Below are 26604 nucleotides of genomic sequence, written 5' to 3' on the forward strand. Positions count from 1 at the left end.
ACTCTTTTAAATTCCTTTTGTGTCTTGCAACACAGTTGTTCAGTTGCCTGGCCCCACCCCTTCATTTGTTGAAGAATTTGTTAAATTGGTTTGAGTAATCCTACCAGTGAAACAACTACAACAATTTGAAGCAGAAGCAGCGTACAATAAGAAGTAAAACGTTTCTCTAACTGCTGTAACTCGTTATTAATGTGCTACTTAAAGGGGTCATATTGACAAAAAAGAAAATAAATAATAAAAAAGAAATTATCACATTTTAAAATCTTCATTTTACAGACAAATATGGTTGAAGTTTCATTTGACATATAGTCAAAGCCCAACAAATCTATCATGGTGTGTGAATAAACTCTCATGCTACACAAAACAGCAAATTTTAATTTCTCTCACCTATGTCAAGGAATTCCAAACAAACCTGTCTGTGGGCGTGTTCGGAGTTCATAAAAATTATGTATTTTCAGACACCATATTGGAACATTAAAAACCTTTTGAATTGGATGGACCTTCATTATTAATATGTTATTTAAAACATTCTTAAATTGATTTGTTAACATTTTTTGTGCACTTATTTTTCTTTTATAAACTTTTGCACCTTTAAACAGGTATAACTGTGTTGTTACATAACTGAAACAGTGAAATTGAAGCGTTTTCCTATACAATAATTAGTTGTTTACCTACGACGGCGTTTCAGGGCCACACAGAATTTTTTTTTTTTTTAGACTTCGAGAATAAAGTAATATTACGAGAATAAAGTCGGAATTTTACGAGAATAAAGTCATAATATGACAATAAAGTCATAATATAATATTTCAACTTTTTTCTTGTAATATTACGATTTTTTTCTCGTAATATTACGACTTTATTATCGTAATAATACGACTTTACTCTCGTAATATTACTTTTTTTCTCGTAATATTACGACTTTATTCTCGAAGTCCAAAAAAAAAAAAAAAAAAAGGAAATTCAATGTGGCCATAAAACTCCGTCGTAGTACGTTTACTACATGTAAACTGTTTGAATGATATTTTTAGCAATTCAATTCTCTTTGTTACATGCTAAGCTAAGATATCCCCGCACGGTCCCCTTCGTACCATCGGCACATTCCGGTCATCAAATCCAGCGCACCATCTCCGTGTCGGAACAGGAAGTGTCATCAGGAAGAAAAAACAGGAAAAACATAACTTTTTTTCTGGAGAAAATGAGCCGAATTTATTACAACACGTCATTACAAAACAAACCTGTACATAACGTGAAAACTGACCGCGTGTGGTCTCCGTCCTCATATGAGAGGTAAGAGTTTGGGTGGCGAAAGTATTTTTGGTGAGTTTGTTCCATCTGCTCCGTCTGTCCCCGCGGTGCGGATATTCTCCTACTGAAGTGTAGGATTTGTTTTTAGGTTTTCTCACTGGGAAAAATTAAATGATTTTGATGTCTTCACTGTTTTTTTTAGACCAGGGATGGTTTTATCTGTATGGCATCCTTCTGTCAAAAATCTCTCCTACATATTTCTCCACCCTGCCTGCACTCTTCTTCACCTCTCTACCACGCTCTAAATTGCTTTTGACAGTTGACCCCAAGTATTTAAACTCATCTACTTTCACCACCTCTATTCCTTGTAACTGCACTATTCCACCATAAAGCGCCTTGGGGCAACTGTTTGTTGTGATTTGGCGCTATATAAAGAAAATTGATTGATTGATTCTTCTCATTCACACACGTTCTCACTCTTGCACCTGACTTTCATTCCCCTTCTCTCCAGAGTGTATCTCCACACTCATCTCAGTCTGCTCTCTACTCCCACTACAAAACAAAATGTCGTTATTGCGTATAGAGACTCTTTTCTGATCTCGTCTGTCAGGCTGTCCATCATCATTGCAAAGAAGAAAGTGCTCGGCGCCAATCTTTGCTGTAATCCCACCTCCACCATGAATGCATGTCATTCCAACTGCCCCTCACTGCTGTCCTTGTAATATCCTGCACCACCCTCACATACAGTGGTGGCGCCAAGGGGGGGCTTGGGGGGCACAAGCCCTGTCAATAATGAGCCAAGCCCCCCCAAAGCTCCCCCAATAATTCTGCCAATAATGTGAATAGTGACTGACGTATTTGTGGATCTCAACTGCAGTTTTGCACTGAGAATGTCTCAATATTGCATAACTGAGCAAAGTGATGAATGTGTGTGTTCGGTGATCCACCAATTCTGAATCACCCTTCACAAACAGAATTGTCAGTTTTGCAAAGAAACATTTATTTGTAAAAACCCACACACAAGTTACAAATCAGAAATTTGTATTTGTGGATCACATAGCACGCGTACAAATCAAAGGATATTTGTAAATCACCTTCTGTGCATTTGCAAGTATTAATGAGACAAATTTAACTCCATACTCAAAAAATTTAGGTTGAACTTGCAATCATTCTAAGTGATGTGTGTGTGTACATTGATGCCACATTTTAGAGGAGCACGGGTGACTAAAACATATACCTTGGGATTTATAAAGCAATTTACTATATATTGTTCATTTCACGACATTTTGTGGAGCCCCTTTTACCCCAGCTCCCCCTCAGCCCCCCCAACAAAAATTTCCTGGCGCCGCCACTGCTCTCATACCTCTCTGCCACTGCGGACTTCCTCATTCAACACCACAACTCTTCTCTTGGCAGCCTGTTATAAGCTTTTTCTCAATTCGCAAACGCCTTGCAACTACTGGCCTTCTTTATACAGCACTCTCAGCACAAACATTTCATCTGTAGTGCATTTTCTTGGCATGAAACCATATTGCTACTAACAGATCTTCACCTCTTTTCTAAGCCTAGCTTCTGCTGTTCTTTCCTCAGAACTTCAGACTATGGCTGATAAACTTTATGTTTCTGTAGTTACTGTAGTGGAGCACATCACCTTTGTTCTTAAAAATCAAAACCAGAACACTTCTCCACTCATGTTCTTGTTTTCCAAAATGCTATTAAAGAATTGGTTAGAAACTCCACTGCCATCACTCCCAAACATTGTCACGCTTCCACTGGAATGCCATCTGGACCAACTGCCTTTCCACCCTTCATCCTCTTCAAAGCTGTCTTCACATGGCATCCTCAAATTCTAACTTCCAGGTCTGTCGTATTGTTTTTGTCTTGAAAACATGAGTGTGACCTTTTCCAGTTTACACCAAAAGTTTAACTTCTAAACGTAAAATTTCTACAGTGCCATTTGTTTGAAACATTAAGAATATTCTTGGTGCTCAGATGAGAATATGTCTAGATGGGCGTAGAGTTTTGAAATTGTGGCACATCACCTTCAGATACGTAAGAGAATTTACACTTTAATTTAAAGATGTTATTTTCACAGTGGCGATGGTGTTCTTGTCGAAGGAAAACTGGTGGATGTTTCCAGACATGCCATCAGTGATGTCAGCAGTCAGAAGGTACAGTGATAATATCAGTACAGCATCCAGGTACCGGTACTTTTTCCTCAATCATCAGGAGAGTATCAGGAGTACTCGTCTTAATTGTTGTTCTCTCTTTTGCAGTATATAATTTATAACTTGCATGCAACAAAAATGTTAACAGAAGGGTTTGTATATTGTTGTTAGTTTGGTAGTATTATATAGTAAGGTTCTGTTTTGTTTTTTGTTTTGTATTGTCGTGCCATATGTCTTTCCTGTTCTCTTGTAGTACAATATATAAGTACAATAAGTCAACGCTTATAGGATTTCTGTTGATACACCAACAGTTTTAATGTGTCTGGTCACATCTTATATCAACTTAATGTAATTAATTATTTTAGAAATCTATAATGGTAAAAGCACTTTGAAATGCATTACTGGCACCAGAAAGTCTTATAGAGATAAAGTTTAGTATTCAGTATGTAATTTGCCTTTATTATTGCTGATAATTGAAACTGACAGATGCTACATGTGTCTTCCTGTTTTTCTTTGTACCATTACTGTTTGTAAGAAACAGTATTATTTTCATTGTTTGCTTTGATTATAAAAAAAATCTAAAAGTTTTGCTCCATTTCTGTGTCCCCCCCTTGTGTCTTTAACAGGCTCGTTTCTATGTGCTCTACGTCAAACCCAGCCGCATCCATTGGCGGAAGTTTGATGCCAGCGGAAAAGAGATCGAACCGAATTTCAGTGACACCAAAAAGGTCAACACCGGTCACCTCATGTCCTCCTATAGTGAGTAGACAGCAGTCTTTGCACATTTGTCCAAACTTATTTCTCTACCGAATATTTATTCAATTCCATATGTCTGAGCTTTCATTAATTTGTGCAAAAATAAATAATAAACAAATAAATGGATGTACTTAACACTTAAATTAAACCTGAAAATTTGCGCATTCAACTCTATTATTTATTTTCAAATCCAGGATGCACTGGTGGACATTTTAAAATAATTAAATGTTTTCACAAATATTTACAGATATGATTTATTTATTATAGTGATTTATTCATTGGGACAGATAAAGTTTATAAATTAAGTTTAGCTGGAAGTTTCTTTTTTGTTTTTTTTTTTTAAGCTTTTAGGTCATTCTCATTCATTCATTGGGCAGCACAGTGGCTTAGTGGTTAGCACTGTTGCCTCACAGAAAGAAGGTCATGGGATCGATTACCACCTGTGGCCTTTCTGTGTGGAGATTGCATGTTCTTCCCGTGTTTGCGTAGGTTTCCTCCCACATCCAAAGACATGCAGGTTAGGTGGACTGGAAACATTATAATTGTCCAGGTCTCCCTTGTAAAAGAGGTCTCGATCTCAGTGGGACTAACCTGGTTAAATAAAGGTTAAATTTAAATTCATTCATTTTCAGTCACTTAATCCAGGTCCGGGTCGCGGTGGCAGCAGAGCAAGCAGCTCAACCCACACTTCCCTATCCACGGCCAAGTCCTGTCATTCTTCCCGGGGGATCCCGAGGCCTTCCCAAGCCAGCTTGGAAATACACTTATTTATTGATCTTTATTTACAATGGGCTGCTTAGTAATTTTAATGTCTCCTATCAGGCTGGCTTATAAAGTGCAGATCTGGCAACTTTCTCAAATGAAAATAAAGCTGCACCTGGCTGCGTTCTCAGCCAGAACTGCAACAAATGCTGCTTTTGCTTCAAATATTTACCCCGATGGAGCACAATCAATTGGTTTTCAGCTGTACTCACTAGGACTACCCCATTTAAAGATGTTTGAACACGCGTGAAGTTCTTAAGACTATGACCACCCAGACATGACCGCCTAAATAACACTGATTTGGTGAACTGGGATGAAATTTTTGAACAGTTTGAAAATTTCACCCCTATTTCAAAACGGGTGCCGATGATGGCCGTAATTTCTGCATATACTGAGTTTATTCAAGAGATTGACAAAAGATGGATGAAGACGTTACTGTGATGCTTCAAAATGTGCTCTGATTTTCTATTCAGGATGAAACAGGAAGGAATGGCGCTCTGTGGAATAGGGGTATAAGAAATGTTGATTAACATTGCATTATTTAAAAATTTTCTAAATTTGAGTTCAAACATAATTATGTTTATACTCAAATTTAGAAAATTTAGAAATTTGGTATAAACAGTTTTGTGAAATTTGTAGGCACACATTATAATAAAATAATTGTGCAGGAAAGATGTGATGAGTTTGTTCACATTTTGTAACATCCTTCAATTTTTCAAACTCTATTGGGTCTTTTTTTTTATTATTTATGCCTGAGTTTTTAAATTCAATTCAAATACTTATCTTTTTATTTAGAATTTCTGATTATTCAATGAACCTTTAAATACCACAAGATGCTGTCAGATGCTGGTGTTGCAGTATCGTAAACAAAAAAGTATAATAGTCATCAAGTGAGGTTCCTGCTCGTAGAAATGAGGCGTGAACGAGAAGCAAAAAAAAAAAAGTCCTATCTGTGTATTTTTCTTTCATATAGAAACGGAGGCTAAGGAGAATCTGACCGTCTGTCTGAGGAGCAGCTAGCGACAACTGTCAACAAAACAGAGCTGATTCAGATGACTGATGAGTACCGACCAAATGGGACCATCGCCTTTTGGTACCCGGAATCAGAAATGGACAAAACGGAGCTCGATGTAGGCCAGGACGTTCGGCTAAAGACTCGGGGAAACGGCCCTTTTATCTGTGAGTCAGTTTTAACTGTGTCCTTCTTTTCTGAATACATCTGCTCTTCATTGCTGAAAAAAAGAACATGTGCTGTTGGCTAACGAGTGATCGCGACTGTTTTCTAAGTTAATTTTGGTACCTGAGATTTCAGCCGATTTGCTTGTGGTAGGAAAATTCATATATGGGCTATGGTCCAGAATTGGAATTATTGTTCAAATTTCTAAATGTTTTATGTATATTACACAAATTCTACTCTAACTCAGACCTTTATTCTAATCTTAACCCTCAACCATTAACAATGAAATGATTTTTAAATTTGCTCAGCAGCGGAGACTGCTTTAGAGCCGCATTCCAACCCTGGAAGTTCTTCCAGAGGTGATGATCAGATTTGTTAGTTTAAAAAACAATTCCCTCCTTGTCCGGTGTTGCAGACTGAACGGTCCGCACATAAAAATTGGTCTGTCTTTTGCGTCTGCACATGCGTCATTTCAGACTACAACAGCACGTCTGAGACGGAGTCTGTTCACCCAAAACAATCAAATGGATTAATGGGATTATCAACAATCAGATGATAAAAGTAAAACCTCTTAAATCATTCTAAAGTCAGTTTTAAGCAGAAACAAGGCGAAATTCCGTGATGCTTTGAAATGTCAGACACGCAATTAACACATTAGCTAGCAGCTCGTTTAGCCGCAGCACGCTGATCGCTTCTGCTGCCTTTTATGATGAAATAATGCTGAATTTATGTGGAAATGACTGTTGTACAAATGCTTCAGATATCTGTCACTGAGATAGATGATGACTGGAGGCAGTTTTGAAGCAGAAATGAGGTGTTGATCCGTGAACCGTGTCATCGGGGGGATGATTTTTAGGGGGACCATTCGGTCTGCGACACTGGGTTCCTTTACCAAAAAATAGTACTGATAAGTATATAAAAAGTAAACTAGAAGTATACTTGAAATATACTTGCATATACTACTTTTTGGTAAGGGTTTGTAAGTCACGGGAACATGTGCATGAATGTCGTAGCAGTATTTTGTGTCAGAAGATGTAGTTGAACAGTTGTTTTTCTGTTGCTGAAAGATTGTACGACATATCTTTGCCTCAAAGATTTGGATTTTCTGAAATGAACACACGGTCAAAAGTATACATACACCATCTTAGATTATTAATGCAGTGGTGCTGAAAGTTCCAAAATGTCTTTTAAATTGTCAAGGCTGCTTAACTTCATGTTTGTGATGATGACTCATGACTGAGTACAGCTGGTGGGTTTTCTGTGCCAACATAAAAACAAGTTTGTTTGACAGCATTTATTGGTCAACACAGTACAACAGGAAAGCCCACCAAGCTCAGTGCAAATCTGACAAAGAGGATCTATGATTTACAAAAGTCAGCAACTTCTCTTGGAGCCAACTGTAAACAAGTGCAGATTCCGAGATCATCAGTTCAAACAATTGTACGCAAGTGCAAGTTAGTGAGGGTGTAACCACTTTGCTGAGGTGTGGAAGAAGACCCAAACTGTCAAACTCAGCTGAAAGGAATTTATTTTCGATAGTCAGAAACAACCAAGGGACAGGTCTACCATGAACTGAAAGCTACTGCTGCACCAGTGTCATTGTCAGCAGTTCAGGGAGTTTTACTGCAGACTGAGACGGGTTAGCACGGTTACCTCATACTGAGCAGGTCTCACGTTTGCTTCCAACTTGTCCTTTCTATGTGGAGTTTTTCTGTGTGGAGTTTGCATTTTGTCCCAGTGTATGAATAGGTTCCCTCCAGGTGCTCCGGCTTCCTCCCACGTCTGAAGACATACAGGTTAGGTGACTTGGTGGCTCAAAATTGATTATAGGCACTGTGTTAGACTGGTGGTCTGTCAATGCCTCTTGCTCAGTGACCACTGGGATTGGCTCCAGCCCCCCTTTGACCCTTAACTGGAACAAGCCCTTACTCGGCTTGTGGCCCCCCGCCTACTATGCTGATATGCACATGTGATGTGTACATGCAGGTGTTAACAGATAAATGTGGGCATTGAATGCATGAGTTTCTATAGAATGATATGCCAGACAGGCAGTTTCAGTGAAGAGTACAAATCACTGCTGAAATTCATCCAAAATGTATGAATAAAAGTGAAAGTAACCATTTCTAGGGTTAGACAGTGCCTTTTTTCCACTAATTGTCATGTTTGACCTTGACCTTGCGGTCCAAGGTCAAATGCAGTCAGGTCAAGGGAGTCAGGATGCGTGATTTCCTATAGACTAGGTGTTCAATATAAATGTTAGCTGTGGAAGTGATATTTCAAGAGATAAAGTGACAATCTGGAGTCAGATGGTGGGTGTTTTTGTCGGCCATTACCTTGGATGACCTTGAAAATCTGGGCCAAGGTCATATGCCTGGATATCACATTTGTGTCTGTGTACAATATAGTATGAGTGTGTATACTATGTATGCAAGGGGTAAGAGGGAAATCTAGAGCCCTCGAAAGATGACAGACACGCGGATGGAGTCCATTTCAGTGGTTCCTCTTATTTCATGACAAGGGACAATAAGCAGGTACAGGAAAGGGATGGACGGACTGACTGACTGGGGGGCTGGTGGCCAACAAGATTGTGATATATGTGTGAGATGTCTTTACAGATTAATTAGGGACAGAATACCCAACAGTCTTCTGCAGACAAGTCTCAACAGCAGTTGAAGTAGTCTTTTGCTTGTTTTGTGTCAGTCTCTCGTTTGTTTTGTGGTATCTGGGGAAAAGCACCAGCATCACGGACTTTAATTCTCTGCTTTAGTATTATGAATAAGTCTAAGTGTATCAAGTAACCACATTTAAATTGTAACTAGATGCAGTTATGCTGCACAAACACGGCCAGCACAGAGGAATCTAAACATCACTTAACTAGAAACTTTTCAGGTGTGTGCGTCAGCTGGATTCTTCTCACCAAACACCAATGAAAATCAGAACAACATCTAAAAGAGAAAGGATTCTTCTCTCTTGTGGCTCAGGCTTGCCACAGTGGATCCGGCAGAGATCTTCAGTGGGACGTGACAAGAGTTTAATACACAATGCTCTTCCTGGGGCAATTCCAGTTGTACATGGAGAACAGTTCTGAACTGCACGCACTTCCTGGTGATCCTAAGTGGCCTTTTGGTTGCGTACTAATCAGCACCTACTTAATTTTTGAGATCTGTTGGGATGAGGAGCCAACAGAGTTGAATAACTGCACACACTAATACTTTACTGTTGCTAATCTCAAATGACCCCACTCTTTATTGTCATTATTTTCTTGCACGTTCAGATGTTTATTCATGAAGGGTCTTCTTATGTCGTCTCAGTCACCTTGGCTAAAGTGGACAGAGGCACGGTCACCAAGTGTAACTTTGCTGGAGATGAAAATGCTGGAGCATCGTGGACGGAGAAGGTTCTGGCCAACAAGGCGGAACCAGGCAGCACTCGGCGTCCCGGAGGAGAAGGAGAGGGAGCAGAGGACGATGAATGGGTGAGGTTTTATATATGATATGTAAGCCAACATGACACACTCAATTACAGAAACACACAGAAATCCAGCTGGAATTGTAAATCAGCCACTTTATTATTTTTGATTATGTATCTGTTCACCTGCACATTGTCATAAGAATTTGCCAGACCTCCATCTGTAGGGAAGTAATGTTTATTTCTCTGTAAGTATCAGGCAGTATCACATTCAAATCCACAGAAAGGCTTCTTGGTTCAATATTTTCACCCAACAATTTTATTTAAATCACATGTTAAATCAGCACATCAAACAAAAATTTTTCATTGCCATAGCAACGACACAATACCTTTCCCAACCATGTGGTTAAATTAAACCACTAGTGTGTAAAATGGTAGGTGAATACCGCCACCACACCATATGGAAGTGGAAGGGTGGTGGTGGGGGGTTCAAATGTGGGTGTACATACTGGTGTCCACTCATATCTGGATTTATAGGTTTGGGATGACCTCCTATTTATGCCCAACATTCTGTTGACATTGTTCATTTGACTGTCAATGAGCTCGTAGGAAACTTTAACCACATACGACACCAACTATGAGAAGCATTACTTGTCACACTGACCGGAGCTTATGGAATTTGCTTTAACCTCATCTGGCATCAACTGGCAACTGCTAAAACGTTTAATACTGCTTATGCACCATATTTCATAAAGCCAGTTCTTGTATGCAGACTGGTGTTCTTTTGGCTACTTTTTTTATCTAGGGGAATTCAGGGGTATGCAGTGTTGCCAGTGGGCCTCAGGGCCGATGTAGCGCTTACGTCTAGGGTTTGCTCCATCAGATTCAGTATGGATCTGCGTGTTGATCTGGCACATTTTGTGTCAGATGTCCTTTCTATCAAAACTTCAGATGTAAAACAGACAATAGACTCAGGAAGCCTCAACCTGGGATCTTCTTGTTTGGAGTTTACCACACTGCCTTCTTGTAGTATGCAGGTTGACCTAAAATGTGGACTTCACTTATAAACAGTTCAGTTTGTCATGCACGTGGAGCTGAAGCATGACAAAATATTTCCACCAGGGGGCAGATTAATGTCACATCATCCCTGATTAACAGATGAATATCATCTTTGTTTTTGTTTTTTGTTTTTTTGTTTTTGGTGATTTTCAGATCTTCTGACATGGATGCGTTTATTAAATACTGTGAAGATGGCAACACTTTTGTGTGATACTTGTATGTTTATGGTAGATTATGTGGGTGTGACAGGATGTGTGCACAAAGATCTCTCTGTATCCGAGTATGAAGCAGGTTCTGTCCGCTTTGTTTGTGTCTCTCAGGATGACTGAGGAAAGACCAAACTGTCTCTTGGCCCTCTTCCAGTCTCCAGGTTGAACAGCTTGAACTTCAATTCCTGGCTCTGTCTTTGGATTGACCTCTACATTTCACTGCGATACTCATTTTCCTGCGTGTGTTGCTTTGGGACAGTCAGCCTTGTGCCATCTCTCGGGGACTGGAATCTTTCATCTCTATAGAAATGTATCTGGCCATGTGCTTTTTATGCAGACTGCATCCTTTTCTTGTATACGTTGGAACAGATCCCAGAACTTAACAACTGGGACTGGAGTTCAAGTTCTTTCCATATTCAGGCCTCTTTGTCTTTCCAAAGAAAGTGGAGGAAAAACACTTTTTTTTTTCTTTTTTTTAAGAACATTTACATATTTTTTTTCTGATCTTGTGCTTTATGGTGTTCAGTATTTTGCTTTTTAGAACTCAAGGTTATTATTATTGCTTATGTAAGCCATTATTTTGTTTTATATTTTCTCATGTATTCTACATTTTTCCCAGTTTTACATAAAATCCATCAAAAGAGGACAAGGTGTGTAGTGGGCGCCTTGCATGGCTGCAGCCTGACATCAGGGTGAATGTGAGGCATTGATGTGTAAAGCGCTTTGAGCATCTGATGCAGATGGAAAAGCGCTATATAAATGCAGTCCATTTACCAATTTACCATGGTGTTAATGCTTGTCTACATGTGATTTCTTAGTTTTTATTTTAAATAAATTTGCAAAAATAAAAATAAAAACTTTTCATTTTGTCATTATGGGGTGTGGTGAGTAGTCTTTTCAGGGGAAAATTAATTGATTTTGGAATAAGGCCTGTAACATAACAAAATGTGGAAAACGTGAAGCACTGTGAATACTTTCTGGATGTACTATATTTTTTCACTTAATTTAGAATTTTAAAACAGCCCTTCTCATATTTTTGAGTTGAACACATTGAATTTTACAGTGTAAGGTAAGATTATTATTATTATTATTATTTTTATTTTTTTTTTGGTGAGGTGAGAAATTCTGAGCAAGGAATCCAGTCTAAGCGAGCAAAATTACATTGATTCATTTTGAATTCTTACATTGAATCAACAAAGGAAATATGTTGGATTTGAAGAAATAGGTCAATGTAGAAATTATAACATTGGATCAACAAATATATTCACCATCGATATTCAAAATACCTTATCTGCCCACCCACCTTTTTCAAGAAAGTTGGTTGCCCACCCAAAATAAAATAAATATTGAGTTTTCACAATGTTTTTTTCTCACCTCTTCCTCTTCTTACCTGTGACAACTTCATCAATGTGCGCTGGTCATGGAATCAATGTTTATGTTGAAATGTGCTCTTATTTTGAAGTGTTGCGGGACAATGCCTAGCTTTGTGAAAGTTAAGATGAAATTTTTTTTGACAGATTTTATGCTGCTAATGTGAGAAAGCACCTTAACGGTGACTGCACATCCATTGGCAAGCTATGAACAAGGACGGGACAAAACAACCACCAGGAAAGTTCTCTGTCTGATGGCCGCTCAAAGTTTTGAGGATGTACACAACATTCTGACAGACTCACCAGACATCAGCTGATAAGGAACACTTTTAATGAATGAGAAAAAACACACACAGACAAATGGGTGAGTTATATGTGACACTTTACCTTAAACCAAAATATAGTCATCGGGTATTGCGAAGGCTTTGCGTCTGTTCGTCCGTCTGTCTGTCTGCGCTCAGCATAAGTCCAGTCCTGTTACTGCCAGACTTTTCTTGGGACACAGATCTTGGACACATTCAGTGATGGCTAACCTTGACATTGACAGAATGTGACCTTTTGACCTTTAAGAGGTCAAAAGGTCACATTATGTTTCCTATTTTATGCTCATACGGCTGAGCGCATTTTAACATTGCATTATATATATTTTTTTATTTGTGATGAAATCAGTCAGTCAGAATTTGGTGGGCCCTCTGATGGGCAAATGCAGTAATCAAGTTATTGTAAAAAATATTAAAATCAACAAGTAACACAGCTGCTGCTATGTGTGAATGAATTAATACACTTCTCAAGGGGTTCTGAGAGAAATTTAAAGTAGATCAAAATGCACCTGAAGAACCTATGTAACTACATTTCAATGTCGTATCAATATCATATTCAGATGTCATGTTGGGAGAGTGACGTTGGCGAGACACTAATATCATAATGAGTGATGACAAAAAGTAATATAACCCTCCACCTGCCCCCCAAAAAAAAAACAATGGTGATGGAACGTTGCTGTGCCCGTTGGGATGTTTGTAGACAATATGTGAATTGAATATAAGTGCAGAAACTTACCCACTGACTTTTGAACATTTTAAATATGAAAAAACAGATTTTTGAAATACATTAAATTTGACTGGGCTGGTGGCTAAATTTTCAGCCATATTGGCACAAATTAATATCATATCCATATAATTAAAGGGGCGTGGCTTCTGTGTGTTTGTGTATCCGGAGTATCAACTGAAATCCAGAAAGAGCTGATGTTCATCCTTTGCCATATTTATGTATTGTTTCATGAGCATTCAAGTCGTGAAAACAGCGAGGTAATCGGACCAATACACACTTCCACAATAAGAGCCTGTATTTCAAAAAATAAAAGAACATGTTCACACTCCAGACAAAACAGCAGAATTGTGTCTCAACAGGCCAAAAAACAAAACAAAAAACAAATCCCTAATATTTAAAGACAGATATAAACGTTATCAGTTTTTATTCATTACACATAAGCTGAACATTAAAAATTGATCAAAAAGATATACATAACATGTAGAACACCACAATACAAACATACAGTATGGTGCTTCTAATCAAATTACGCAAACTGTAGCCCAGTTGCACAAGTTTAAGGCTAAGAATACATAAAAGTCCAAGGTGCTGAGTATTTATATGGGTACTACACCAGTCACATTTTACTTGGAGCACACCTCAATTTAACAAAACTTCTATACTATTGAGCTTTTCTGTATTTTGAAGTGGATTAAGTTGAGGTGGAGTGTCCTTTTTTTATTTCCTGCCGGGAGTGACACTCATCAGTGTGTGCTCCACGTGGCAGTCACACTTTCTTGTATCCATGATAACTTCAACAAGTTGCATCTGATTTTCACCAAATTTGAGCTGCAGATCCCAAGTGAGTGTATTTCAGCAGAGTTTGATCATGATTGGATTTCACAAGACCCTCTATGAACTACCTGCTTTAAATTAAAAAAAAGAACTACCATTAATCCATATACCCAAATTCCAGTATCTCCTAATATATCTACCAAAGTGATCAATTCAGCACTGAACCGGTTGAATGCTTCAAATTGCCGGAGTGGGATCCTCTTACATGATTGAGTGTTCTTGTTCCTTTTAGCTGAACTTCAAGTGGCCTCGATTTGTAGCTTTCAAACCAGTGACAGATGCATGTTCACACTATTCTATCTGACTTTGGAACCAATCTAGTATAGCTTGTTTGTTCTCATTGACCCACTTGATGTTTTTCTTGGTTTGTTCGATGGCCTCCTCCACCGCCCAACTGAATTGTTCCACATCATAGTCATTCTGAAAACGTTTCAGCTGCATGCAAACAAAAAGAAAAATGATGTTAAAACATTATAGGCAAGTAATGCTTCTCATCAAAACAAATGAGACACTAACATCTTGGAGACAAATCAATTACATGAGTCTACTACAAAGGGCCTGAGTGACTAACAACCATAGACTGTATATGTACTGGACAGATCCTGTGTGAAGTCACCCACTGGTGTTCTAATAGAGACCCGGTGTCCCGTCGAGATGAGGTGAACGTCGAGATGAGGTGCATCGCGCAACTACACATGGGGAGATGATGTAATTTGCTCGACGTGCAACTGTGTGTGTGTGTGTGTGTGGGGGGGGGGGGGGGGTCCAGTCTCTGTTGGGCCAAAGTAGGTGCTGTGTATTCATTATTGATATTACATTAGACCTGTTTCCAGTAGGTGTTGGAGTCCCTCAGGGCTCCCCCTTGTCACCAATCCTGTTTGTGATGACATGCATTGGAGGATATCCAGTTTGGTGACCTCAAAATTGCATCTGTGCTTTTTTCAGATGATGTGGTGTTGTTGGCCTAATCAGATAGTGACCTCTGATATGCACCGGGCAGTTTTGAGGTCGACTGAGATGAGTAACAGCATCTGCAAACCTGAGGTCATGGGGTGGATTGTATCCTCTGTGTCAGAGGAGAATTACTGGCCAAACTGAGATGTTAAAGTATCTTGGGATCTTGTTCAAGAGTGGGGATAAGCTGGAGTGTGAGATTGACAGACAAATCTGTGCTGTGTCTGAGGTCCTGTAAAACACACTGGGGTGAAGAAATTGCAGATTCAGCAGCAGTGTATTTACGCTCCTATTCTCACCTATGGTTATGAGTTCTGGATAAAGATCCAAAGAACAAGATCATTCATACAAGCAGTGTAATAAGGTTCCTCCGTAGGGTATCTGGGCTTATACTTGCAAGGAGCTAACTGAGGCGGCTTGTGCAGCTGGCCAGGATGCCTCCTGGTGCGAAGGAGACTCAGGGAAAGACCCAGAGCACGCTGGAGGGTCTCCCATCTGGCTTGGGAATGTCTTGGGATCCCCCAGGAAGAGATAGAGCTCCTGAGCAAGGATAGGGAAGTGTGGCGTGGGCTGTTAATACTGCTGACACCGGATAGGTGGCAGAAAATGAATGAATGAAAAACTACATACTTACTTGTAAGTTACATTTGGGAAATTTGTTACAATGAAAAAGCTAATACAATACAATTTGGTGACTGAGTGTAACAGTTTCCCATTTAAACAACCGAATTATGTGGAACTGGTTGTAATAACTAGTAGTTTAGTACAGCAAAACTTGCCTAAACCATCATCGTATAAACCGGATCTTCACACTCACAGGACAAAAGCAAAAGTCCCAGTTATGCTTTAGTATAGTTTTCCATGTAATAAACACCACATATAAGGGATTTTGTATAACATATTTTTGCTCACATCAGGCAAAATGTCCCGCCCCATTGTAGTACATTCCCATTAAAAACCTCTTGCATATACTGAACAGAGCAATCTGGACGTGCCCAGTAACAGAGGCACAAAATGATGTTCAGCACTGACACTCGCCAATTCAAGGAAAGTGGAGTTATATTTCCTGATTAAAAGCCCAGTCGTTAATTTTTTTCAAACCGTGCTCAGACACGGGACCTAAACGAGGCAGGCCGTAATTTAAGGCCGGTGATTATTAACAAAATGCTGCTTGTTGTCTGCACTGTAATATGGTGTTAAGTTTTACACATATCCCTGGGTGTGATGAACCAAACCGCTTTAGATCAGAGCCCTCTGCATGGCTGCGAACCCTCTCAGTAAGCTGACACGCATCTGCTAAATGACGGGCACCGGAAAGGGCTGTGATTTGTCACTTTTCCGGTTTCACTCCTTCCTCTCCCGTCATATTTCAATCATGGATCAAATACGTTATGCAGAAAAGTCTGCAAATATGACCAACTTTACAACAAGGAGTCAGAAAAAGACAAATGACCCAAAATTCATGGAGAGAAATTGTATATACCATAGTGTTGGATTGGAAGTTGATGATTGTATAAAGAAATGGAGCTTGTTGAGGGACAAATTGATCCAGAATAAGCCACTGTTCCTGTGGTAAAAATAGATGCAACAGAGAACTTTAAAAGGGTCAAGTGCACATCAATGTCACTGCATGGCCACAGAGTTGCAGAAGCATAAAGGCTTTAGAATTTTAAGGTACCACTACACAGGATTTGATCAAATGTAATGCACATAACGTCCGGTGCTTTTTCAAGGCAGGCATTTAGTTTTTGTTCAGACGAAGTTTTGACCCGGTCATTAAATGAGGCAGTTCCCGATTCCAGGTCAGGCTTTTAATCAAGGAAATAGGCAAGCCTATTTGGTTCTGGGGATTCCCCATAGATCATTTGGTGTCTCCTGGCTGTAATTAATCCATTACATACATATAAAGGATTTTGTCCATTTTTTACGTATAATGGAGTTTGTCCATTTTATACGTATAATGGAGTTTGTCCCTTTTATACATATAACGGATTTTTGTCCCTTTTATACATGTAATGGATTTCGATTACAAGGGACAAAATTCCCTGGTCCACCTGAATTCATTATATGTGAGTTTTACTATGTTTCATTTTAGTATTTATAGCATTTCATTTATTAGAGTGAAAAAAAAACAGAAGAAATACTCTATCGATGAAGGTTCTGTGATATCTATTTTTTTTTTTAGTTCTTCTTGATTTTCAATAAATTTTTTGACTCATCCAAGTACTGTCTTCTTAAGTTTTAAAAAGTTTACCTTGTGCAGTACACCCAATATTTAGTCTTAGTGGGAGAGAGTACTGTTATGCAAAAGACGATCACAGCCACCAACTGAAGCCCAAATAACATGGCAAATCTTTATCCATATCTCGACAGTTCATGAAATTCACAAGTTTCATCTTGACCTCATTGCACATGGATAAGATCATTTTCAGCTGATATGGCAACTGTGAATTACCTCTTGTAGTTCAAAGTCTGTTGAGAACCTTGCGGTCAGTTTGGTAATCAACCAACCTCCCCCACTGTAACCACAGAGACAGAATCCAATTTATTTAAATAACATCAAATCATGTTACTATCGAAGTTGCATTTGAAGAGCAACCTACAGTTCAGTGACATTGTCCCAGTGCTCTCTGACAAAGTTCCAGGCCAGTTCCTGACCCACAACATTTGTGGCAACTGTGGCAATAACAGAATGGCTGTCTGTTTTATTGAGCTTGTCAGGGATCAACGTGTACTTCAGATATCTGCAAGATAACAAAGACATTGATTCGCTTTCAATCTTCATGAAAATTTTTGTTGACAGTTATGCCACATTAGTAAATTAAGAAGTGGGCACAGGTATTGATGTTTACCTTGGCTATGCCTCACCAGCCACAAGGCCGGAAGGGGGATATACAGTAGCGTTCAGAATAATAGTAGTGCTATGTGACTATAAAGATTAATCCAGGTTTTGAGTATATTTCTTGTTGTTACATGGGAAACAAGGTACCAGTAGATTCAGTAGATTCTCACAAATCCAACAAGACCAAGCATTCATGATATGCACACTCTTAAGGCTATGAAATTGGGCTATTAGTAAAAAAAAAAAGTAGAAAAGGGGGTGTTCACAATAATAGTAGCATCTGCTGTTGATGCTTCAAACTCAGACCTATTATGTTCAAACTGCTTTTTTAGCAATCCTGTGAATCACTAAACTAGTATTTAGTTGTATAACCACAGTTTTTCATGATTTCTTCACATCTGCGAGGCATTAATTTTGTTTGTTTGGAACCAAGATTTTGCTCATTTACTAGTGTGCTTGGGGTCATTGTCTTGTTGAAACACCCAATTCAAGGGCATGTCCTCTTCAGCATAAGGCAACATGACCTCTTCAAGTATTTTGACATATCCAAACTGATCCATGATACCTGGTATGCGATATATAGGCCCAACACCATAGTAGGAGAAACATGCCCATATCATGATGCTTGCACCACCATGCTTCACTGTCTTCACTGTGAACTGTGGCTTGAATTCAGAGTTTGGGGATCGTCTCACAAACTGTCTGCGGCCCTTGGACCCAAAAAGAACAATTTTACTCTCATCAGTCCACAAAATATTCCTCCATTTCTCTTTAGGCCAGTTGATGTGTTCTTTGGCAAATTGTAACCTCTTCTGCACGTCTTTTATTTAACAGAGGGACTATGCGGGGGATTCTTGCAAATAAATTAGCTTCACACAGGCGTCTTTTAACTGTCACAGCACTTACAGGTAACACCAGACTGTCTTTGATCATCCTGGAGCTGATCAATGGGTGAGCCTTTGCCATTCTGGTTATTGTTCTATCCATTTTGATGGTTGTATTCCATTTTCTTCCACGCGTCTCTGTTTTTTTTGTCCATTTTAAAGCATTGGAGATCATTGTAGATGAACAGCCTATAATTTTTTGCACCTGCGTATAAGTTTTCCCCTCTCCTATCAACTTTTTAATCAAACTATGCTGTTCTTCTGAACAATGTCTTGAACATCCCATTTTCCTCAAGCTTTCAAAGAGAAAAGCATGTTCAACAGGTGCTGGCTTCATCCTTAAATAGGGGACACCTGATTCACGCCTGTTTGTTCCACAAAATTGACGAACTCACTAACTGAATGCCACACTACTATTATTGTGAACACCCCCTTTTCTACGTTTTTTTACTAATAGCCCAATGTCATAGCCTTAAGAGTGTGCATATCATGAATGCTTGGTCTTGTTGGATTTGTGGGAATCTACTGAATCTACTGGTACCTTGTTTCCCATGTAACAATAAGAAATATACTCAAAACCTGGATTAATCTTTTTAGTCACATAGCACTACTATTATTGTGAACACTACTGTAGAAATCCACTCAATCAACGTTTGCATATGTGCATCAGTCACACTTTTGCCCACAATATCTAAGAGAAAACGTATTGGGTTTTCATCAAATTTGAGCTGGACATCCAGTATGAAGGTCTCTTGGACAACTTAAAATTTGAGCATGGTCAGGTTTCATGAAGACCCTCTAAGGACCGCTCACTTTACTGAATTCATTCTTGTACCCATGGAACTTAGAACACAACTTTCAGATTTTCAGCAGGTTTGAAATGGATACCCCAAATGAGTGTACATAAGTTTAAAATGAAGCATGATCTACCTAAGTAATCAAACCAGCAACCAACACCAAGTGTGTCTTATTGTTTGTTTGTGTGCATCACCTGTTGAGTAGCCAGATCTTCTTAGTGCAGGCAAGCGCTTCAAACAGATGATCTTTTTCTGTGAGGTCAGTGGAATTCTGGAACATGTCCCAGGCAAAGTCCCACTCTTCCTGCCCACCAGAAGCCACAGCTTGGCAGTAGATGATTGAACGCAGAGTGGGATGGATGCTGAGTCACACATGTCAATATAAAATTACCTTTGGTCACCTGTCCAGCATCAGCTAATTCTTTACAGATATGATTATGACAGAACAAAATCTACTGGTCTAAACAGTCTTTGGTCCCGGGTCTCTCTGGAAGATCCTTTATGTCAAATAAGCAGCCACATATGGAGACTTAGTTAAATAAAGAACAAAAACAAACAAACAAATAAAAAACCCAAGACTGAATCCTGCTAAGAACGATCCTATCAACATGCGGCCTCAGATCAGATGATACGATCACAAAATCAATCATTGACCTTCAGCCTAGGATGCTGTGGTACCATGAACTTATATAAGCACCCTGATGTTTGAACATGGTGTTCGTTATGGACAGTCCATGATTAGCATAGAAGTCCAATAATAAACGACCTCTTGGGTTTAGATCAGAGAGGCCCTTCCTCCCAATCACTCCTCTCCAGGTGTCTCTGTCATTGCCCACGTGTGCGTTGAAGTCCCCCAGCAGAACAATGGAGTCCACCATTGGAATTATTATTTACTCTGTGGACTCACAGAGTACACACTCTCTTATATGTCACCCTGTGCTCCTCCCTTTTCTTAAAGTAGGTGTTCACCACAGCCATTTCCATCCTTTTTGCAAAATCAAGTACCATTTCTGTTGAAGGTAAATGCCTTGTTGCTTTGGTGCTGCTTGATCTAACAGCAGCGTTTGATACTGTTGATCATTCTGTTCTTTTATCCCGACTTAAAAATGTTGGTATTTGTGGTACAGTATTGAAATGGTTTGAATCATATTTATCAAACATGAAATTTTCTGTTATGATCGGTAACCTGTCCTCCTCTGTTGCCCCTCTGTCATGTGGAGTACCCCAGGGCTCTATTTTGGGTCCCATTTTATTTTCTCTTTACATGTTACCATTGGGGTCCATAATAGCAAGACACAAACTTTCATGTCATTGTTACGCAGATGATCTGCAAATCTATCTGCCAGTGTCATCAAATCGAGTGGACAACATTAAACGTCTCATGGACTGCATAGCCGATATAAAACGGTGGCTAAACCAGAATTTCCTCCATCTAAATGAGGAAAAAACTGACTGCATTTTGTTTGGCGACACCTCATTTGAAGACTTTGGGTTACTGGCTTCTAATTTTAAATTTACAGTAAAAAACCTTGGTGTTATTTTGGACAGTTCTTTAAGATTTGAAAACCAGATTGCCAGTGTGGTTAGAGCGAGCTTTTATCAATTATGTCTTTTAACGAAGGTAAAACCTTTTTTAAACCATTCAGACCTTGAAAAAATAATTCACGCTCTTATTAGTTCAAGGATCGACTACTGTAACGCACTTTATGTTGGAGTCCCTCGGTCCTGTCTGAATCGCCTTCAGCTGGTACAAAACGCCGCTGCCCGTTTTTTAACAAACGTACGTAGACATCAGCACATCACTCCAGTCCTTTCTTCATTGCATTGGCTTCCACTTTCTTTTAGAGTTGATTTTAAAATTTTGCTTTTTGTTTTTAAAGCCCTCAATGGCCTTGCCCCTCTGTACCTGTCCGAGCTCCTGAAGGTTCAGAGCTCAACCAGAGCCTTGAGTTCCTCAGATCAGCTCCTGCTGGACGTCCCTCGAGTGAAATATAAACACTGGGGTGATCGGCATTTTCAGTCGCGGGGCCCAGACTCTGGAACAAACTGCCCCCCGACATGCGCACCATCACTGACTTTGGCCTTTTTAAATCTAGGCTTAAAACTCATCTTTTCAGACTGGCTTTCAACACGCAGTAGCACAGTGACACTTTATCTGAATGTATTTTTCTCTTTTAGTTGTGTGCATTTATGTATTGTTTTAATTGTCTTATACATTTTAAATTGTTTTTGTTTTATTGTGAAGCACTTTGGTCACCTTCGGTGTTGTAAAGGGCTCTATAAATAAACGTTGATTGATTGATTGATTTCTCTTTCCACATTCGTGTGCTTGATACCATATCTACTAATTACTTCCTTATCAACTCTGTTCCCTTCACCAACATGGCCATTGAGGTCCGCTCCTATCACCACTCTTTCATGCTTGGGCACACTCTCCACCACCTCATCTAACTCACTCCAGAAATCTTCTTTCTCCTTCATGTTGCAACCTACCTGCGGGGGGCATATGCACTGATGATATTCATCATCACCCCTTCAATTTCCAACTTTACACTCATCAGCCTGTCAGAAACTCGTTTAACCTCCAGCATACTCTTAACATACTCTTCCTTTAAAATGGACCCAACAACATTTCTCTTCCTGTCCTCACCATGATAGAACAACTTGAACCCACTGCCTATGCTCCTGCTCTTACTTCCGTTCCAGTTGCTTTCTTGCACACACAATATGTCTGCCTTTCTCTTCTCCATCATATCAGCCAGCTCTCTCCCTTTACCAATCATACTGCCAACATTCAAAGCCCCAACTCTCACTTCCACCCTTCTAGTTTTTCTCTTCTCCCGCTGTCTGTGGACACATTTTCCTCCTCTTCTTCTTCTTCTTCACCGAGTAGTAGCCCAATGTCAACTGGAACCCTGTTGGGGAACAGCACCGGTGGCAGTCGTTGTTAACCTGGGCCTCGACTGATCAGGTATGGGAATTTGCTGCATCTTTAATTTTACCGTGTTTTACACCGGATGCCCTTCCTGACACAACACTACTCCTTTATCCGGGCTTGGGACTGACACTCACAATGTACTGGCTGCACACCCGGTGTGGCTGTGTTTATATATATATATTTATACACACACCTACATATGTAGGGTTGACATTGTATGAATATTATTTAGTATGGCCTTAATGTGAAGCAACACTTTTTTCTAATATACTAAAAGAGCAAATTTGAGTTGTGTTTACGTTTGTTTTCCAAAATGTTAATAATCATTTAATGTCCATACATGTTGGTTTTGTTTATCATCCAGTAAGAGAACATCCTTGTAGCCATCGCCTGGCATTCTGGGAGCTCACTGACACAAGCCACACGTACAGCGACCTGCTGGCTGATCCTGTCAAAGAAACAAATTTTCATTTGATCAAATGTTATAGGATAAGTAGGACAATTAAGATGATGAAAAGGTTATTCACCAATTTTCATTTAACTTTGTGTAAGTCGACTGTGAACAGCCCCCCCCCGACATTTCAGGACACAGACAAACATGTACATTTATACACACACACACACACACACACACACACACACACACATATATATATATATATATATATATATATATATATATATATATAAATTATATTTAATCCACACATGTTGATGATGAACTGGCACTGAATGCTTTTGAAACAGTCAGATGAACTGGACTTGTAGTTTTCTTACTGCAGTGAGTGGTCCTCTGGAACTGTTCCGTTGTCAGTGTATTTCCTTAAGAAGTTGTAAAGTCCTTTGATCTGCTTCCGCAGGTACATCTGCATGTCAAGACAGAATTTAATTGCATCAATAAGACATATTTACTGTATGATCCAATCCTACAGACATTAGCAGCTGCCAAGAATCAAATGTAGCCACACTGGTCAACCTCTGTGTTGAAGAAATCTACAGGTCTAGAATAAATTGAGGACACTTGGAATCAAACAGCTGTTTGATTGCTCGTCATTGAAGTTATAGTTTAATACTTTATGGAAAGGTCTCTTCAACAGATCCTTGGGTACCACTGAAATGACTTTGTGTCAAACGAGCAGTTAGTTGGGGAGGCTAAGATGCAGAGTGTCACATACTATACATTGTGACAGAACATCACCTCCAACATTTTGGACATTTGAATGGGAGTGTATGTCTAACAACTTTTATACAAACTTAATATTGTGGTTTAGCTGTTTCAAGAGTTTAATTCACACGTGTTTAATCACACTTACCTGTATGGGTCCATACACCTCGGAGCGGTCAAACATGACCATAATGTAGTCCAATTTTGTCACTGCTGTTAGCCAGGGAAGGTGTGACATCTCTTTCTTAAGGAAGCGGGTTGAATTCAGTGCCAGAGTAAGAGGGACCATTTTTGCACTAAGGAAAATATACCAGGAGAAAGACTGTATATGCTGAAGCTACATACAAACTATACACACACACACACACACACACACCTTTGGACATAAGGAAAATAGGGTTATGTACAAGCACAGAATCAGAAAATACAATCTGTTGGATCAACTGCATCAGTTGTTTTGCAACATAGTAATATTGTGTGTTAAATAGATATTATAGTGAATGCTGTTGCAAGTATTAGTTAAACATAAATGAGTCATTACTCTGCCAAGCCAAATGCATCGTCAATAACTTGCCATCTGTTGACCATCGGGATGCTCTGGAAAACAAAATCACGATGAGTGAAAAATAATCCAAAAGGCACCTACATTTATGTTCAGTTCTACAGAGAGAACAAAAGTCACAACTGTTCATGAAACTTATTTTTCATGACATACTGAATTGTTGTAGGTCAAATTTGCAAGGGGACATTCAACCAAATGTTTGTCACGCCGCATTTACTGCTACTACTACAGGGTGTCCCAAAAAACTGCCACTAAATTATTTCACTCTAATTCTGCAATGGCTAATCTGAATTCTGTTTTTTTTTTTAGACATCAAGATATATGTGAGGAATTTCTTCTGATGTAGTTTGAGAATGATCCAATGAGGATGCCGCTAACAATCTAGCAAAACGGGAAACTGGTGGAATTCTACTTTGAGACCAAGTCGATTGTACAAATCCAGCGACAACATCAATGTCATTTTGCAGTTAGAAAAGACACAAGACAATATGGAGGATTGTAAAGAAGTTTCACGGTTCACAATGATATCAAAGGGAGATCTGGTGGAACCAGAGGAGCGGTGCACATCTTGTGAATGCCAAAAGTCTTACAAAGTGAGGTGAAATTAGAAATTTAAAATCAGATATGCTTCAAGATGACATATGACAGATATCACTATCCAAAAGTGTATCGATTTTCTATGGCTTTATTTTTGTAGCACCTTTTTGGGGACACCCTGTATAAGCAACAGGTTGGTCACTGTCGTGTCCCACAGTAGCCTGTACCCAAAGTTGTTGAAATGGAGCAATATCTCCACATGGTGGACATTTACCATTACTGCAGGTACAACTGAATTTCCCCAAGAACTCCAGCATTGTATAATTTTAACCCTGTGTTGATTTCAGATGACCAAATAGAAATTAGAGCTTGTGTACTAACTTCTTGGGATCTAGTTAAAATGGATATTGTACAATTATTCTGCCACAGTGTTGCCATGTAAAAGTATAAATGTTTGACCCCAACTGTAGGTGAATATTTCTACAGTGATTTGAGTTTGAATTCCGTAAAAAAACCCAGATGGAGATATAATGTCAAACCCACAACAGCTCAATAAGAAACACAATTTAGAGTGGAATGAGTGACAAATAACCATCTTTGCCCTAAAATATTAAAATAAATGAAATTAAGAAAGGCATGAGTGCAACTTAAAACATTAGCTCTAACACACTGTGAATTAACAGTGAGGAAAAAATACAGGAAACTAAGTGTTTTCCACACCCCCAAAAAGAACATCTGATTTTTAAAGTGCATTCATTGTGATATTTATCAATCAGTCAATCAATTTTATTTATATAGCGCCAAATCACAACAAACAGTTGCCCCAAGGCGCTTTATATTGTAAGGCAAGGCCATACAATAATTACGTAAAAACCCCAACGGTCAAAACGACCCCCTGTGAGCAAGCACTTGGCGACAGTGGAAAGGAAAAACTCCCTTTTAACAGGAAGAAACCTCCAGCAGAACCAGGCTCAGGGAGGGGCAGTCTTCTGCTGGGACTGGTTGGGGCTGAGGGAGAGAACCAGGAAAAAGACATACTGTGGAGGGGAGCAGAGATCAATCACTAATGATTAAATGCAGAGTGGTGCATACAGAGCAAAAGGAGAAAGAAACACTCAGTGCATCATGGGAACCCCCCAGCAGTCTAAGTCTATAGCAGCATAACTAAGGGATGGTTCAGGGTCACCTGATCCAGCCCTAACTATAAGCTTTAGCAAAAAGGAAAGTTTTAAGCCTAATCTTAAAAGTAGAGAGGGTGTCTGCCTCCCTGATCCGAATTGGGAGCTGGTTCCACAGGAGAGGAGCCTGAAAGCTCCCATTCTACTCTTACAAACCCTAGGAACTACAAGTAAGCCTGCAGTCTGAGAGCGAAGCGCTCTATTGGGGTGATATGGTACTATGAGGTCCCTAAGATAAGATGGGACCTGATTATTCAAAACCTTATAAGTAAGAAGAATTTTAAATTCTATTCTAGAATTAACAGGAAGCCAATGAAGAGAGGCCAATATGGGTGAGATATGCTCTCTCCTTCTAGTCCCCGTTAGTACTCTAGCTGCAGCATTTTGAATTAACTGAAGGCTTTTCAGGGAACTTTTAGGACAACCTGATAATAATGAATTACAATAGTCCAGCCTAGAGGAAATAAATGCATGAATTAGTTTTTCAGCATCACTCTGAGACCAGACCTTTCTAATTTTAGAGATATTGCGTAAATGCAAAAAAGCAGTCCTACATATTTGTTTAATATGCGCATTGAATGACATATCCTGATCAAAAATGACTCCAAGATTTCTCACAGTATTACTAGAGGTCAGGGTAATGCCATCCAGAGTAAGGATCTGGTTAGACACTATGTTTCTAAGATTTGTGGGGCCAAGTACAATAACTTCA

General features: G+C 39.3%; 2 protein-coding genes across 2 annotated transcripts in view; one reads left to right on the plus strand and one right to left on the minus strand.

Annotated features, from left to right (window-relative positions):
- The first annotated feature begins 1115 nt into the window (after positions 1-1115).
- On the plus strand, positions 1116-11041 carry LOC117514977 (arpin-like). The gene is made up of 6 exons (XM_034175540.1): positions 1116-1287; positions 3341-3416; positions 4040-4172; positions 5919-6110; positions 9420-9583; positions 10896-11041. The coding sequence occupies exons 1-6, from the start codon at positions 1196-1198 to the stop codon at positions 10902-10904; spliced, it is 666 nt and encodes a 221-aa protein (XP_034031431.1). The 5' UTR covers positions 1116-1195; the 3' UTR covers positions 10905-11041.
- Positions 11042-13609: 2568 nt separating this feature from the next.
- LOC117514978 (aminopeptidase N-like) overlaps positions 13610-26604 on the minus strand; it is a 119387-nt gene continuing 106392 nt past the window's right edge. Inside the window, exons 33-40 of the mRNA XM_034175541.1 lie at positions 24157-24212; positions 23764-23911; positions 23228-23316; positions 22791-22898; positions 19707-19874; positions 17593-17733; positions 17445-17508; positions 13610-14470 (exon numbers count right to left, since the gene is read on the minus strand). Of these exons, the coding sequence (XP_034031432.1) occupies positions 14327-14470; positions 17445-17508; positions 17593-17733; positions 19707-19874; positions 22791-22898; positions 23228-23316; positions 23764-23911; positions 24157-24212 (918 nt within the window). The 3' untranslated portion in view covers positions 13610-14326. The remainder of the gene's footprint in view (positions 14471-17444; positions 17509-17592; positions 17734-19706; positions 19875-22790; positions 22899-23227; positions 23317-23763; positions 23912-24156; positions 24213-26604) is intronic.

The sequence above is a fragment of the Thalassophryne amazonica genome, chromosome 8 (genome assembly GCF_902500255.1).
Source record: "Thalassophryne amazonica chromosome 8, fThaAma1.1, whole genome shotgun sequence".
NCBI lineage: Eukaryota > Metazoa > Chordata > Actinopteri > Batrachoidiformes > Batrachoididae > Thalassophryne > Thalassophryne amazonica.

Coding starts and splice junctions, on each gene's coding strand:
- LOC117514977 (XM_034175540.1), top strand. CDS start 1,196: ATGAGCCGAATTTATTACAACACGTCATTACAAAACAAACCTGTACAT. Junction 4,173..5,918: donor TCACCTCATGTCCTCCTATA/GTGAGTAGACAG, acceptor ACGGAGGCTAAG/GAGAATCTGACCGTCTGTCT. Junction 6,111..9,419: donor GGGAAACGGCCCTTTTATCT/GTGAGTCAGTTT, acceptor ATGTCGTCTCAG/TCACCTTGGCTAAAGTGGAC.